The 18,047-nt window shown below is 35.8% G+C and overlaps 1 protein-coding gene across 3 annotated transcripts in view; it reads right to left on the bottom strand.

Moving 5' to 3' along the window:
• The window catches only part of LOC150100638 (uncharacterized), a 296,632-nt gene that overhangs the window by 82,537 nt on the left and 196,048 nt on the right, over window positions 1–18,047 (bottom strand). For all 3 annotated transcript variants that reach the window (XR_016549179.1, XM_090401968.1, XM_090401969.1), the window contains exon 11: window positions 7,947–8,063. Coding sequence is in view for 2 of the 3 variants with exons in the window: in XM_090401968.1 (XP_090258094.1) it covers window positions 7,947–8,063 (117 nt within the window). In the remaining variant the exon portion in view is untranslated. The remainder of the gene's footprint in view (window positions 1–7,946; window positions 8,064–18,047) is intronic.

Raw genomic sequence — 18,047 nt, 5'->3', positions numbered from 1 at the left:
TGTTCTTTCTTGTGTATAGGGATTGTCCGTCCTGTTTCACCAATGTATGGTAAGTTACAGGTGCAGCGGATGCAATAGACTCCAGGATGTGCTAATGGGAGAAGAGGTTCCTTAGAGGAGTTGAATATGGTTTTAAGTTTAGTGGGTGGTTTAAAGGTAGCATTGAAGTTATAATGTTGTAGGATTCTGTTGATTTTTTCTGATAACCCTTTAATGTATGGGATGGCAATGGTTTTACTGTAATCTAGATTCGTTTTTGTTGTTGTTTTATGGAGTATTTTATTAATAGTATTTTTGTTATAGCCATTATTTATGAATGTGTCGCTGATGATTTTTAGTTCTTGTTTCAGGGCTTGTTGGTTACAGAAAATTATTGTAGCTCTGTTTTTAGGGGTGTTAATGACTCCATATTTTTGTGATAGGTGGTGGTATGAATTAGAATGTATGTATTGGCCAGTATTGGAACAAATCTGATCTAAATAGTAGAGTAAGAAATGATTGTGAGACATACAAAAATATTTTGGGAAAATTCGGAGAAAAGAGCAAAGCTAATAATAATGGCAAATATCTGTTGGATTTCTGCTCAGGACATGGACTGGTTATTACTAACACCATGTTCCAACATAAAAATGTGCACAAATTCACATGGAGAGAAGAGGCTAGGAATAAGAAAAGTCTCATTGACTATGTTATTGTTGATAGTGATGTTTTCTCCTTGGTGCAAGACACCAGAGTGTACAGAGGATTTGAAATTGGAAGTGATCACTATTTAGTCTTGAGCAGGATAAAATTGAATTTCATATTGAAAAGAATAACATGTAAGAAAGTTTTAAAGCGAATAAAAGTTGAGCAGCTCTCAGATGTGAACTGTAGACTAAAATACAGAAAGATTATTGAAAAGAAAATGAAAGACTTTGAGAACATGAATCAAACCTTGGAGATTCAGTGGCAAACTCTGAAGAAAACATTGATTGATTCTGCCAGAGAGGCATGTGGTGAGGTTGTGTGCAAGGATAAAAAAATCAGAACTCCCTGGTGGACACAGGAAGTTAAAGAGACAGTGAAGGAAAAGAAGAAAGCATATCAAAAGTTCCTGGCAAATAAGTCAGCTTTTACTCTTACAGAATACAGAGACAAATGTAAGAAAGCTAAACAGTGTGTAAAACTAGCTAAACAAAAGTCATGGGAGGACTTTGGCAAGAATATAGAAAATAAATATCAAGAAGGTGGGAAAATATTCTGGAGGTTGTTGAAGAAGCTTAGGAATGGAGGAAAGAGTGCTGTAAAAGGAGTTACAGATGATAAAGGTGACATGAAAACAGGAGGAAAAGATATCCTTGAAGTATGGAGTAATTACTTTGAAAAACTGCTAAATGAAACAAGCAGTGATGACAGCACAGTGATAAAAAACACTGACCAGGCATGCAAGTCAGGAATACATATCCATACTTGAAGTAGAAAAAGCCATCAAAGGCTTGAAATGTGGAAAGGCAGCAGGAGTAGATGATATTGGACCAGAAATGCTGAAGTATGGTGGTATAAAAGTCTTACAGTGGCTGCACTGCATAGTTCAGAAAGCCTGGACAGAGGGACGAATTCCCGATGATTGGAGTAGAGCTCTCATAGTACCCATATATAAAAAGGGAAATAAAACTGAATGTGAGAATTACAGAGGTATTTCCCTACTGAGTGTTCCTGGCAAGATCTATGCAAGTATACTTTAGAAACGGTTGAGAAGAATTGTGGAAGAAAAGCTTGGTGAAGAACACGCTGGATTCAGGCCAAATAGAGGCTGTCAGGATCAGATCTTCACTTTACGACAAATAGTCGAGAAAGCATGGGAATACAACAAAGATCTGTATTTAAGTTTTGTCGATTTGGAAACGGCATATGACAAGGTGCCAAGAGAGAAGCTATTCAATACGCTGCAGTTATATGGTGTCAATGGGGCATTATATCAAGCAATACTTAGTCTTTATTTGAGTTGTAAATCAGCAGTTAGAATTGAAGGAAGTACAGGAAGATGGTTTAATGTTAAATCTGGTGTGAGACAAGGATGTACATTATCCCCTCTGTTATTCATTATCTATATGGATCACATTATGAAGGAATGTGGTATTAAACCTGATATCAAAATTGGAGATGTTAATGTCAGCGCTTTGCTTTATGCGGATGATGTTATACTTCTAAATAAATCTGCTACAAGTCTGCAAGATTCTCTGACTAACCTGAATAGCTGTTGTAATAGATATGGTATGAAGGTCAGCAATAAAAAGACAAAGACAATGAAAATAGGCAGAATCATTGAAAATGTCAACTGTGTTGTGAATGGAGAACCTGTGGAACAAGTAAAACATTTCAGCTACTTAGGCACGATTTTTACTGAAGATGGTAAATTAAATATAGAAATAGACAACAGAATCAGCAAAGCTGGTATGGTGGGAAGTCAATTGAATAAATTCATATGGAATAAGAAAGAAATTAGTCGGAACACTAAATTAGCTGTATACAAGACAGTGTTCAAACCAGTTTTAACTTATGGATCTGAGAGCTGGGTCAGAAGTAAAACACTTGACCAAAGACTAGAGACTGCAGATATGAGAGTCCTGAGAAAGATTAGAGGCGTGAACAGATGGCATCAATGGCAATATCATATTAAAAATGAGGATATTAGGAAAGAACTTGACATTGTCAGCATCCAGGAATGCGTTAGCAGAGCTAATCTCAGGTGGTATGGTCACTTAAATAGAATGGGAGAAGAAAGATTAGCAAAACAAGTGTTCTCTGCCAGGTTGGCAGCAAAACGACCCAGAGGAAGACCAAGATATAGGTGGATTGATGCGGTACAAAGTGCCTTAGATGATAGAAATATAAGATCTGATAATGTTGGAGTCTTGACAAGTAACAGACTGATTTGGAGGAAAATTGTAGATAGGAAATTAATAATGATGTAATTTTTTTCATGTAGTACTGTCATATCCTGTACACCCCTTGAGGGTACATGGCAGGAATTTGATGATGATGTATTGGCCAGTGTGTGTCGGTAGACCGTGAAGGATAGACTGCCTGAAGGAAGACATGTGACTAGTGTGTCTAGGAATGGGAGCAAATTTTCATTTTCGATTTCATTGGTAAATGCAATTTACCAATGAAATATCAATATGCATTCGTGTTGTTTGTTCAGGTGGCTAAGGAATGTGTTTAGCATTTGTTGCCCATGCAGCCAGATCGCGAATACGTCGTCAACATATCTAAGCCGGATTGTCGGTCTTAGCGTGTGCGGAATTAAGAGCCCTTTGCTCAAAGGTTTCCACGTAGAAGTTAGCGATGGGGGGGGGATAGTGGTGAGCCCAGGCTGTACCTTCTTTTTGTTTTGCCACACGAAGTAACCGGACTGTAGTACGTGGGCCATAATGTCGGGCAGAAAATTGTTCTACAGTAGGAGAATTGATAGAGACATTAGTGAAAAGGGCAGAAACATCAAAACTGACTAATAATTTGTCTTTGTCGAGTGTTATGTTTTTAATTTTGTTTATAAAGTGTTGTGTGTTTTTTATGTGGTGGTGGTGGGGTGGGGTGGGGGGGAATGCGCTACCAACTACTTGAGTGTTGCCACTAATTTCTTGGCTAAGTGGTAATTAGGTCTGTCTATTCCTTCCACGATTGGTCGAAGGGGCACATTCTGTTTGTGTATATTCGGGACCCCATATATTCTGGGGGGGGGGCATAGTGGGGTTTGAGTTTTTTAACCGTGTCTGGTGGCTAAGAAGTGACGGACTTGAGTAATTTCTCTGTTTTATTTGTTGTGTTATAATTTACCAGCTTATATGTGTTGTTATCGGCTACTAGTTGATTCATCTGAAGTAAGTATGTTGACCTGTCAAGGACAACAGTGGCACTGCCTTTATCTTATTTCATTGTTATTATGTTTTGTTTGGCTTTTAATGACTTAATTGCTGCTAGTTCTGTTTTTATGAGATTGTTCTGTATGGTTTTCTTAGTGTTCAGGACATTACTAGTTTCTAATTGTATTTATGCCCTCTTTCTATGTGGTAGATAAAATCCAATTTGTTTACCGTTTCAGGTGCTATTGCATAATTAAGTCCTTTATTCAATGCTGAACAACGACGTAAGTTCGCCGTTGTTCAGGGTGTGGCTTGATAGGTTGATCACATGGTTCTTGCTTGCCGGTGGTTGGTCGCTCCTTGTCTCCCTTGTTTGTTGTTCATTGTTGGTGTTTATCGGGGAGGAGGTCTTCTGATTGGATGGATTCCTGTGATTGGCTGCCATATTTTGCCGTTGTTTCAAACTGTGGAAATTGGTCTCGAGTTTTTCTTTATTCTTTTTCAGGGTATATTTGGCCGAATTGTCAGAAATTCTTTAAAGTACTTGTAGAATGTCTGGATTAATATAGTTCGATAGTTCAGATTGCAATTTCGAAACCAGATTTTGTGTTGTTGCTAGGTTTTGGCAGGCTGTTTGGATTTGTTCTCTCAGCATTGCCTTTTCTGTGTGGTCATAAATACAAAGTGCTTTAGTGGACGTAAATTTCTTTTTTAGCCTGATGCAGATAGGAATAAGGTTATTGTCTCTGCATCTCTTTAAAAAGGCCAGCTGATTGATCAAGAGGGAAATACGGATCTTTAACTTACCATACCGATTGCAGCACTTATGGGTATAATTTCCATGGATGATCTGAATCCTTTCTTTTAAGCTTACACGGTGATCCGAATGCATTTTTGAAAATTATTGAGACAACTACCGTGTTTGAATAAAAACTTTAGTTTAATATAACTAAAATCTTCAATCCTGGAGATGACCCCCCCCCCCTTATGTCAAGGGGGGTCATCTCCTGGAGCATACAACTATACACAGAAAACAAGCTACACTACAATCAAACTGGTTTGTTAAAGATACTGACCAACCGCTACAACAATTGTTGGCCTGAACTCTGGTGGGAAAAAAAAAAAAAATTATACATCAATGCTAGAGTCCTATTATTAGTGTTATCTATATAGATATATTAACATCATGATTACACTTGTACATTCCAGCCAGTTGGTATGGAATGGTTTCTAATACTAGCTGTAGATTGGCTAGAGTCCTGATTTATGCTGGATCTTATATATTAGGTAGGCTGAATGTGTGCTATCCAGATCCTTGGAATTTTCATACCATCTTTGTTGTTGATATTTGGGTGGTTTATCAGGAGTTCGCAAAGCTTCCTTAAATTACCAGAGGTTTTGGGGTGGTGTAAAGAGCGGGTGCTTTTCCATTTGATTTGGTGTAAGGTGTTGAGCGCGTGGTCTGAGAAGACTGCTTCCCCATAATGGTTATATTTAATGTGTTCTTTCTTGCGAATAGGGATTGTTCGTCCTGTTTCATCAATGTACAGTAAGTTACAGGTGCAGCGGATGCAATAGACTCCAGGATGTGCTAATGGGAAGAGAGGATCCTTAGAGGAGTTGAATATGGTTTTAAGTTTAGTGGGTGGTTTAAAGGTGGCATTGAGGTTATAATGTTGTAGGATTCTGTTGATTTTTTCTGATAACCCTTTAATATGGGATGGCTATGGTTTTACTGTAATCTAGATTCGTTTTTGTTATAGCCATTATTTATGAATGTGTCGCTGATGATTTTTAGTTCTTGTTTCAGGATTTGTTGGTTAGAGCAAATTGTTGTAGCTCTGTTTTTAAGGGGGTTAATGACTCCATATTTTTGTGATGGGTGGTGGTATGAATTAGCATGTATGTACTGGCCAGTGTGTGTTGGTTTTCGGTAGACTGTGAAGGATAGACTGCCTGAAGGAAGACGTGTGACTAGTACGTCTAGGAACAGGAGCGAATTTTGATTTTCAATTTCGATTATAAATTGTATGCATTCGTGTTGTTTGTTTAGGTGGCTTAGGACTGTGTTTAGCGTTTGTAGCTAACTTCTACATGGAAACCTTTGAGCAAAGGGCTCTTGATTCCGCCACGCTAAGACCGACAGTCTGGCTTAGATACGTTGACAACGTGTTCACGATCTGGCTGCATGGGCGACAAACGCTAAACACATTCCTTAGCCACCTGAACAAATAACACGAATGCATACAATTTAACTTCGAAATCAAAAATCAAAATTCGCTCCCGTTCCTAGACACATTAGTCACTTGTATTCCTTCAGGCAGTCTATCCTTCATGGTCTACCGAAATCCGACACACACTGGCCGATACATACACGCTAATTCATACCACCAACCAACACAAAAATATGGAGTCATTAACACCCTTAAAAACAAGAGCTACAACAATTTGCTCTAACCAACAAGCCCTGAAACAAGAACTAAAAATCATCAGTGACACATTCATAAATAATGGCTATAACAAAAATACTATTAATAAAATACACCATAAAACAACATCTAAAACAAATCTACATTACAGTAAAACGATAGCCATCCCATACTTTAAAGGGTTATCAGAAAAAATCAACAGAATCCTACAACATTATAACCTCAATGCCACCTTTAAACCACCCACTAAACTTAAAACAGTATTCAACGCCTCTAAGGACCATCTTCTCCCATTAGCACATCCTGGAGTTTATTGCATCCGCTGCACCTGTAACTTACCGTACATTGGTGAAACAGGATGGACAATCCCTATACGCAAGAAAGAACACATTAAATATAACCATTATGGGGAAGCAGGCCTCTCAGACCACGCGCTCAACACCTTACATCAAATCAACTGGAAAAGCACCTGTTCTTTACACCACACATAAACCTGGTATGAAAGGAAATTTAAGGAAGCCTGCGAAATCCTGATAAACCACCCAAATATCAACAACAAAGATGCCATGAAAATTTCAAGGATCTGGATGGCACACATTCAGCCTACCTAATATATAAGATCCAGCATAAGTCAAGACTCTAGCCAATCTACAGCTAGTATTAGAAACCATTCCATACCAACTGGCTGGAATGTACAAGTGTAATCATGATGTTAATATATGTATATAGATAGATACTTGTTGTTGCACCCAATGTGTTTCTACAACCAACAGATAACACTAATAATAGGACTCTAGCGGTGATGTATAATTTTTTTTTTTTTTTTTTTCACCAGAGGTCAGGCCAACAATTGTTGTAGCGGTTGGTCAGTATCTTTAACAAACCAGTTTGATTGCAATTGTAGTGTAGCTTGTTTTCTGTGTATAATTGTATGCTCCAGAAGATGACCTTAACATAAAGGTCGAAACATCGAATGAAGATTTTAGTTATATTAAACTAAAGTTTTTATTCAAACATAGTAGTTGTCTCCATAATTTTCAAAAATGCAAATCAAACAAAATGTTTGTTGACTGGTAGAGCCTCTGTTACTAATGGCTCACACAAAAGGTTAAGCAAGTTTGAGCGCAGTTAGTAGTTGGAAGGGATCAATCGTTCGACGCTGTTGGCACACTCTCTCTCTCGATGAGTCTTTGGACTCCCTAGAGGTGTCACATAATAATAATAATAAAAAAATTTTTTTGCATGCAGGGGAGAGGAGTTGTATTTCTCCTTCTTGTGGACTCGAAATTTCTCAAGGGTATTCATCAATTAACTTTATTTTCTGCTCTGAACTTTTTAACTCATATACATCACAGAATTATGCACCAATTAGCACAAGAAAAAGACAACAATCACCAGTTAGCAATTTCAAGGTCAGTTATGGGATCACCAGATAAAATTTATGACCTCTGACCCAGCTGCGCATTAACGTTATTCTTATGACAATGGTTAATATGGTCAAATATTGTTCATAAGCCCAATATTTTCAATTATGATGGCAACAATACCATTAAGTTGACATGATTTATGAATGACATAAGACTTAATATACAACTTGCATCTAACACACAGCAACTATTCAGTCATATTCCAATTATTACAAATGTTTAAAAAAAAATAAGAATGTTCTGACCTGATGAACCATTTACAACTGTAGGAATTGGTGCCACTGTGAGTGATTCTGAATATAAAGGATTTACTGCCTGTACATGACTGAGAACGCTACAAACTGGTGGTACTGGTGTTATACCTATGAATAAAAATTAACAATAGGCTTATAATGATAAAGCAAAGAAATATTAAGGAAACATCTATTATCTTGCTATAACAAACCATTAGAATGAACTCAGCCAATCAGAGCTCCATAACATCAATGATATTCTAAAGGGATATTGCAGTACATCAAATATTCCTTTGGTCCCTTGAGTTAATCATGCCACAATCTTTATATTCTGATTATAAAAATTCAAAATGATCATAATATGAATACTTCAGTAATTCTCTTAGAATACTGATGTATTTATGGTCAGACATGAGAGAAAGCTTTTGACCAGTTTGTTGCCAATTATTCTAAATTACAAAAGCAAAAGTTCTATGTAAAAATATATGTAGAATCAAAATATACTGGAAGAATTTTACTGATGCTTATGATTTTAAATGAGTTTAATAGAGAGCCAATAAATTGGCTTGCTTACTATTACTAGCTGCATCTTGGAGCCAGTGCTACTGAAAGCAAGAAATGTATATTTCCTTACAATAGTGTTAATTTTAAATATAGATATCAGACAGATTAAATTTATTTTATATAATATATATTTACATTTCTAGTCCTTTAATCAAATAATTTGTTAATAGTAAGATAAACTAAGCGAAACTTCCATATTGTAGAATATGATTTTTATCATAAAAAAAGCCATTAATTGGTATGCAAAATTGCAAAAAACACAAGCAAATGCAATATTTATGTAATCACACAAATATTGTATCTGCTTGGAAAAAACAATCTCAGATTTATTAAATTTTACCTAATTACAGCTAAAGGTGTAATTTTGTACCTTAGGTGAGGGAGTGTTAGATCTACTTACAGTGTCAGAGGTTCACTTAAAGATGTGACTGTTCTGTCTCTGGTTGGTGATAGGCTCTACTGACCTAGGAGTGGATAGACATATAGATACTCCATTCATAAAATGTTACGTGCTGAACAATTCAAGAAATTATAACCAACAGAGGAGGTTGGTAATAATTTACATATATACAAGGTTTTTCCCATAGTAACAGTTACTAGAGGGAATGATATCAGCAGTTCATGGGAACTCCATTTAAAAATATACTGAAAAGTGTCTCACTTGAGTTCATAGAATAATTAGGGTAGGAGTGAAATGGATGTGCAATCTTATGAAGTAAGAGATTCATAAGGAAAAGATGACATGGATGGATACAATGTGCATAAGGTTATGAACATTATAAGGATCCAAAAGAGTTACATGTATTGTACAAAAAGTTAAGTCTGAGTAAGGAAAGAAACTGGCCCTGCAAGCTAAAGACAACCCAAAAGAATTTTGTTATGTTGTAAGTAAAAGAAAGAATAAACATGAAAGAATAACTGTACTTAATAATGCAGATGTATATACATTGAGTAGACATGGAGTTCACACACACAAATAGGATGACAGAGAATTTATATTTTGTAATGAACAACATAGATTTACTAAGGGAAGATTATATTTGAATAACTTGCTCACAAAATGGGCACTAATTAAGCTAATTAGGGTCCATTTTGCTAAAAGCTATCAACCTGGTATATATGCAACATAGAGTTCAATACTACCTCTACAATGAAGGAAGAAACTCGGGTGTATGAAGAGGAGACATTCGTTGATTAACTTATGGATTTGTGGTTTATTGGTACAAGGACAGTAAAGGTCATACTGTGTGTGGAACCAAAGATAACAGCAGTATTCAAGGTAATAATAAAGAGATAAATTAGAAAATAACATGTTATATATATAAAGCAAGTTGTGGAAGAGATACTAGAACGGGTGTCTTCAATGCATGGCTGCGGAGCTCTTTGCCGTGGCCGACCATTTTGAAAAATTAACTACTTAACATTAAAATGAGATTAAATAAAAAATAATTTCAATGAAGCCTGCGGGTCACTAAGCTATACTGCAGTATTTAGAATTGTAAGATGCTTTCCAGATTCACAAGGAACACTGTGCATTTGATACTTTACATAAAATCCTATTAAAATAAATATTAAATAGACATGCTTCTTCAGCCATCTACCAACGCCAAGTGGTACTTAAGTACTAGTACTAATGTCACAAGTAGATGGCTGAAGCAATAATTCGTTAGAGTGCACTGCCTAGTGCCTTCCAGATACATCTCAAAGGTTCTCGATACTTCGTTATTTTCATATAAATACAAGAGGATCTCATCCACAGTCAGTCAGTCAGTCGTGAACAGTGTGATATTCGTGTATAAGAGCACACAGGTTCATCATGTCAGCCATAGCCTATTGCGTTTTATATTGCCAGACTTTTTTCATTAGTGTGAGACATATTCAATGGATAATGGTTATTATCCATTTTGGATCATTTTTTGGGTTCACCTTCCATCACTATGGCGTCTACGAGTAAAAAGTGTAAATCAAGCGATTCTTGTCAGGTTTTTAATGAAACGTGGACCGATTTGTACTTTTTTGTGCTGATCAACGATAAGTCAGTTTGTTTAATTTGTCATGAGTCTGTGTCAGTATCAAAAGAATACAATATAAATCAACACTATGAGACAAAGCATGCATCCAATTTCAATCACCTTCAAGGGCAGCTTCGTGTGGACAAAGTGAACCGTCTCCAAATTGATAGATGTACCAACTTAGGGGAAAAAAATCTTGCCGACAGTGTTGCCATCTATGGTCGCAGCTGAGAACTTTTCGGACCACACTCGTATACATTAACTGGTTGAGTCAGTGGATTTCTGAATATTATTGATTTTGTCTTGTCAGAGTTTAGGTGTATGGAGTTTTTGGTGACCCAGTCAATGAGCAGATTTATGTCATGCTGCATATTTGTTTGGGCTATGCTTGCATTATTATGGATCTGATATTATAGCTGTATTGTCTGCATATTGGAAGATCTTGCCTTTGAGAGATAGCTGGCTAATATCATGCATATAAATGTTGAATAGAGTTGAGGGAGAGAGAGAGAGAACAGCTCCCTGCGGCACTTCACAAGTTACTGGTACTCTCTATTGCAGTTTGATCCAATACATGTCATCTGTTTTCTATTTTGAAGGTAGTTTCTAAACCACCTGTGCAGAGTTCATAGTGAAAAATTTATGGAGACACAACACATTTGTTGGAATAATTACTTTACTTAACATTAGGAAAGTGACAAATAAAATTAAAATTAAAATAAATAAAATAAAAATTAAAATAGAAATAAATTAAAAACAGAACTACATTAAACATTTCTCAAGTCCTCTTGTATTGAGATTTTCTTCTGGGCTTGTTCTGGTTGCTATAAAGGTTGCAGATGGGTCCTCCATATTCTTGGAATGAATTAATCTGTCATTTCTGTTTAGGTTTGGATAATGTTTTAGCATTTCACAAACCTAAACAGAAATGACAGATTAATTCATTCCAAGAATATGGAGGACCCATCTACAACCTTTATAGCAACCAGAACAAGCCCAGAAGAAAATCTCAATACAAGAGGACTTGAGAAATGTTTAATGTAGTTCTGTTTTTATTTCTATTTTAATTTTTATTTTATTTCTTTATTTTAATTTAGTGTAGGGACTTGGTGCCTTTCCAGTCAATTCTGTGGCATGTTTGGAGTGCATGGTCTGATAGGTCTTTAACCATAGTGGAGGTATTTAATGAGTCATCTGTGTTCGTCTTTTCTGATTGGAATAGTGCAGCCTGTTTCCCCTATGTAAGGTAGGTTACAGGTACATTGGATTTTGTAAACCCCTGGGTGGGCGAGGTATGGAAGAGCTAAGTAAATTTCTTAGTAGTCTTAATGTTGTATTTTAAGTAGTGTTCTATTTTTTCTGAAATGCCTCTGATATAGGGTATTACTATGGCATTCTTCTAATCTTTTTTGTTTTTAGTGGCATTTTTACTTTTTCTTTTTTATTATAGTCATTTTTTACAAATGTTTGGTTAATGATTTCGAATTCTTGGTTCACAGCTTGTTCATTAGAGCAAATTGTCAGGGCTCTGTGTTTGAGGGTGCTTATGAATCCTAGTTTGTGTTGGATGGTGATATGAATTTTTATGTATGTATTGGCCTATGTGTGTAGGTTTGCAGTAGACTATGAGGGGGAGAGAGCCTGAGGGAAGAAGTGCGACTAGTGTGTCTAGAAAACGAAGAGAGTTGTTTTCGATTTCGATGGTGAATTGGATACGTTTGTGTTGTTTGTTCAGGTGGCTTAGGAATGTATTTAAAGTTTCGCAGCCATAGGACCAAATAGCAAAAATATCAACATATCTGAGCCAGACTTTGGGCTGGCCGAATTTAGAGCTCATTGCTCAGTCTTCCATGTAAAAATTAGCTAAATGTAAAAAAATGTAAAAAACACCTGTACAAAGGCCCATCTATTCCAACAGTTCTTAGCTTTTCTAATAAGGTTTGATGTGTGGGTGTGTCAAATGCTTTAGTCAAATCAATAAAGACTACCATGACAATTTTGTTTTTATCTAAGGCTGTATTAATTGCATCTGTAAAATCTTCCAAGAGAGATGTTGTTCTCTTATTTTTCTGAAAACACTATTGTGCTTTGGGAATGATATGAAAGTTCTCTGTATATGTTGCGAGTTTCCTTAGTAAAATCCGCTCCATAATTTGATTGAAAATTGGTAGTGTTGATATGGGTCTGTAATTACTGATTAAATTTCTTTTTCCATGTTAGTATATGGGTGTGATTATGGCCTTCTTCAACATACTTGGTATTTGTCTGGTTTTAAATATTTTATTCATTAATTTTAGTAGGATAGGGCCTAAGCTGGTTGCGTGATATACTTAGGTCTTATACCATCGATTTCTGGGCGTTTGTTTGGTTTGATTTGTTGTATTACAAAGAATTTCTGCTTCTTTTATGGTTGGGAACAATATCTGTTTTGCTCATGGTCCAGATGGAAGGTCACATTTTGAGATTGGAGGGATATTTTTCTGTGGTTCTTGGATGGAGTCTACAAAGTATCGGTTCAAGTCATTTGCTAGCTGTTGGATGGATTTAGCATCCTTCATAAAGCTGTGTTTTATGGTTTCAGAGGCATTGGGAGTACAATCTAGCATCTCACTGATCAGAGATGCCAGGTTTGTTTCATGTTATTTTCTGCAGAAGTTAATTTGTCTCTGTAGTAGTTTATTTTTGCATTTCTTATTTGCGTTATAAGGCAATTCCTTGTTATCTTATATCTGCATTTAAAGCTGCGTTATTTGGATATCGTTTTAATTGTTTCCATAGGATGTCCTTTCTAGGATTATGTTTTGTGTTATCCAAGGATTTTGGCTTATTTTTGAATGAATTCTGACTTTCTTTGCAGCTTTCTTATATATTTCATCCAGTGAGAGTTTAATGTTGTTGTATAAGGCATCTATTGAATCTGGTGATGCTATGCATTTCCAGTCAAATTTTCTTATTTCGTGGTTGACTATTTCTTCGTCTATTAGTGTTTTCTGTCACTTTTCTTCTGTGTGGGATTGCATGGATATCGTCTTAGTGTGCAGGTTATAGCCATTAAATAATGGTCTGCTACTTTGCACTTTATGACTGCTGCAGTAACTATTTGGTGGTGCTTGAATGTTTATATGATCTAGGCAGGAAGCAGTGATAGTATTTCCGACTATTTCTTCTCTAGTACATGATGTTATGGTTTTTATTAGGTTATACATGGATAGCATATCTAGGTATTGTACAGTGTTATGGTTTTCGTTTGCAATATTTATATCGCCAATTATCATTAGGTATTCAGTTGAGCATAATTCTTGGCATGAAAGCCAGCAAATGAGTTCGTGCAAGAATTTTATCACGTTTAAGTTTGGTGGCCTGTAAATAGCATTTAGTATTAAGGAGTGCTGTCAATTGGTGGTATTAGTGATTAGTGATTTCAATACAGAGGATTTCAGCATGCTCAAAATGATAAACAGTTTCTTTTGCTAAAAAACGTTTAATTTTCTTGACCAAAATTTTCTTAAGATCTCCAAAGGATAGCCATCCTTTCTCCAAATATGCTGGAGTTTATAACATACCCTGCTCATGCGACTTGAATTACATCGGCCAAACTTCAAGGAGCCTTGAAATTAGGCAAAAAGAACACATAGGTGATGTCAATAATAACAGAGAAGAAAAATCGGGGTTAGCTTTTCATTTCTCAAGAACGAACCATACCATAGAGTGGGTAGAAGCACAATTCTTTACATGGAGGAGGACTTCCGCTCCCGAATTTTTAAGGAGGCCACAACAGTTGCCCGCTGTATACAAAACCTTAACAGGAGCCAAGGACTAATCTTGCCCGTGATCTGGAAGACCCTTATCAGATCCTTCAACTCGCCAAAACTGAATTATAGTGCCAACTATAGAACGTTCCTAAATAATAACAAGTGATATCATGCACGCTCTGTTCTTTGTTTAATATAATTGGAATCGGTTGATTATAGTTTGTAACAGTTTTTTACTTTTTAGTGCCTTACATCAGTTATGTACCCTGAAGATGCCAACAGCCTTAGTTGGTGAAACTAGTTGGTATAACATAGTTGTTTATTATATGCACTTGATCAATATAATCCCATTAAAAGTCTTTCCATTTCTTTTACTATTAATTTATGTTCGATAAATATTAATATTCCACCACCTCTTTTTGTTTGGTAGCAAATCTATGTTGTTGAAAGCCTGGAATTTGGAAGGCAGTTGCTTCATCATTAGTAACGGATACTTCTGTTAGGACCAATATATCAATAACACCGGTGTCATTCTTCAGATAAGCCTGTAACAATAACCAATGTTTTCGGATGATTCTGATGTTAATATGCAGGATGAAGAGTCCTCTCGATTGAACTGTGCGTTACTTCCATACATCGAGTGAGTCAAAAGTACGATTGCTGATATATTCTGGTGTTATTACATCTGTCTGATGGTTCATGTTTTTTTTTTTTTTGTTGTTGTTGTGGTGGTGGTGGTGGTGTGGCCTTCTTTCGTTCTAATTAGGAGTCTTTTGTTTTCACTGTGGCAGCCTATCTATATCTTCTGAGCTTTTGGTTTGTATCGACTCTAAAGTTTGTGACTTCCTCAAGAATATCTTGGCATCTCTGATCTAGAAAAATTGGTATTTTTCTGTTTTTGCTTTTCTTGCTTGTCGATAATAATAATAAAAGATTTAAGTGCACCACTCCAAACATGTAAGCATTATTTAATTGATAGGATGTGTTTATTCCAGGAGAGACTAGAGGTAAATGTTAGTCCAGGCAGAGAGAGAGAGAGAGGGAGAAGAGATATCATTTTGTCAGGTGAATTGTGTATTTTTCTTCTTCTTCTCTTCCGTCTAAGACAGGTTGAGTCTTCCCTTGAGCAGGATCTTCCAGTCTTCTCTATTCCTTGCGCTTCGAAAAAGTTCCTTATATGTTCTGCTCCCAAAATGTTTTTTTTTTTTTTTTTTTTTTATTAATTTCAGCCAGGTAATTCGAATCTTCCAGGTCTTCTTTTTTCAGTTGGAAAAGTATTGATTAGGATGTTAGGAAGTCTGTCTGCGTCCATGCGTACAGTGTGGCCAAACCATCTCAGTTGTTGATTTCTAATTTTTTCTGTTATTGTCTTTTTATACAATAATTCTTGTCTGGCTGTGCTGTTTGTTTTCTTTTCTATCCAACTTGTTCGATTTATTTTTCTTAAGCAATTCATTTCAAATGCCAGCAGTTTTTTCTCCTCTCTTTTCTTAACTGTCCATGCTTCTGCTCCATAGATGACTGTTGGTATAATTATTGATTCATATAATTTGATTTTGGCTTGCATAGATATCTTGTTTGTTTTCCAGATTTTTCGTAATTTTCCCATGGTGGTCCATACTATCGCTATTCTGTGTTTGATTGTTTCGAGTTCATCTATTGTTTCTGTTAGTTTTGATCCAAGATATATGAAGTTGTCTACGTGTTCTATTTGTTCTCCATTTAGGGTGGCTGAGATGATAGTTCTGTTCCTCTCTATTTTCATCACTTTTATCTTTTGTATATTTATTGTCATGTCATATGTTTCACAGGTTTTGTTGAGCTTGTTTATCAACCTTTGTAGTTCATTTGGGGGTTCTTGCAATAAGGACGAGATCGTCCGCATATTTGATATTATTCATGTTTAAACCATTGACATTGATTCCAGGCTCATTATCTATTGCCTTCTTTACAACTTCGTCTAGATATATGTTGAATAGGCATGGGGATAATAGGCATCCTTGCATTACTCCTTTTTGGATCTCTATAGGTTCTGTTGTGAGTGTGTCCTTTTTAATTATTGCATTTGTCTTAGAGTAATATTTTATCAGAAATTGTATTATATATTTGTCTATTGCTTTTTCTAGTAGAACTTTAAGAAGGATTTCTCTATTGATGCTATCGAAAGCTTGTTTCAAGTCCACAAAACAACAGTATATTTTTTTATGGTCTTCCCATCTGAGCTCTATTAGTTGGTGCAATGTGAAAATCTGAGCTATTGTTGAATAGTTTCCTCAGAAACCAGCTTGTTCTATGCCTATCAGTTCTTCATAGGTGTTTTTTAATCTATTTTGTATAATTCTCACAAATATTTTATAGGTGTCGGAGAGTAAATTGATTGGTCTGTAATTTCTGCAGTCTCTTTTGTCTCCTTTCTTGTATATTAGGATGATCTTTCCAGTTCTCCAGTCATCTGGGATCTCTCCTGTTTGTAGTATTTTATTGAATAGGGTTGTTAAATATTCTATTGATGTGCTGTCTCCATATGACCACAGTTCAGTAGGGATAGTATCAATGCCTGGTGCTTTATTGTTTTTCATCTGTTTCATTGCGTATCTAACTTTTTCTTGTAAAATTTTTGGGTGGTCATTATTTTCTTCTATTGTTGGCAATGTAGTTTTGTTTCCTTGGTGAAAGATAGTCTTAAAATGGTTTGACCAGATTTTTCTTATATCTTCAATATTCCCAGTTTCAGTCATCTTGTTTATCATTGTTACTGCTTTTGCTGAGAATTCCTTTGTAATTTCTCTTACAATGTCATGGAAGCTTTTAGGTTGTTTTGTTGGTATGCTTCTTGGCATTTCTTAGCTTTTTCTTCTAACCATTTTTCTTTGGCTTTTTTGCACAGGTTATCAACTTTATTTTTCTCTATTCTCTTCATTGTTATGTTGGTTTACAAGTATCTTGGCCTCTCTTTTTTCTTCTATTGTAGCTAGGATTTCTTTGGTTATCCACTGTTTGTTTATTTTGGGTTTGGTACCTAGAGTGTCTTTTGCAATTGATAATACTGTTTCTTTTCCTTCTCCCCAGTATTTTCTGCTGTTCTAGAAGATGGAGGATTTTAATTTCAAGCACATCTGTTCTAAAAATCGACTTCTGCTTGAGCTATCTTTAAGTTTTGATACGTTGATGTTTTCTTCTTTTCTGATATTGTTTTTCCTGTTGAATTTTATCTTTACTTTGGCAGTTAATATTTCATGGTCAGTGTCGAAATCAAAGCTTCTTAATGTTTGTACATTATTTAGTGATCTTTTCCATTGTTTGTTTATGATGATATAGTCTATGCAGTTCTTTATATTACCATCGGGGGGATGTCCACATATATTTATTATTAGGACGTTGATAGAACAATGTGTTTGCAATCATTAGATCGTTTGCTTTACAGAAGTGGAGTAATTGTTCTCCTCTGTTGTTAAGCTCTCCGTATCCAAATTTCCATATCACATCTTTTTTATCTGCTGTGAACTGTCCTATTACTGAGGATAAAACTAGGCAAGCTGAGATCTCTTTTGCGAGACAAGACAAGAGTGTGTTTTTGTAGCTCTGAATGTAACAAGACTGTCCTCACCCCATTGAAGGATAGCATGTAGATCAATATTTTAGGCACTAGATGTAGATGATCTTGTAGCTTGGGATGTCAGTGAATGGTTTGTCAAATGAGTAGGATGAATGGGGTGTACTGTTGTCTGCAAAACTGTGGATAGGATAAGTGGTGACAATGAGTAGGTCATTTATGTATAGGAGGA

Source organism: Typopeltis vanoorti, chromosome 12 (assembly GCF_054136105.1).
Source record: "Typopeltis vanoorti isolate ZY-2024b chromosome 12, IOZ_Tvanoo_1.0, whole genome shotgun sequence".
NCBI lineage: Eukaryota > Metazoa > Arthropoda > Arachnida > Uropygi > Thelyphonidae > Typopeltis > Typopeltis vanoorti.
The sequence above is the reverse complement of the archived record's forward strand: the minus strand, read 5'-3'. Positions and strand labels throughout refer to the sequence as shown.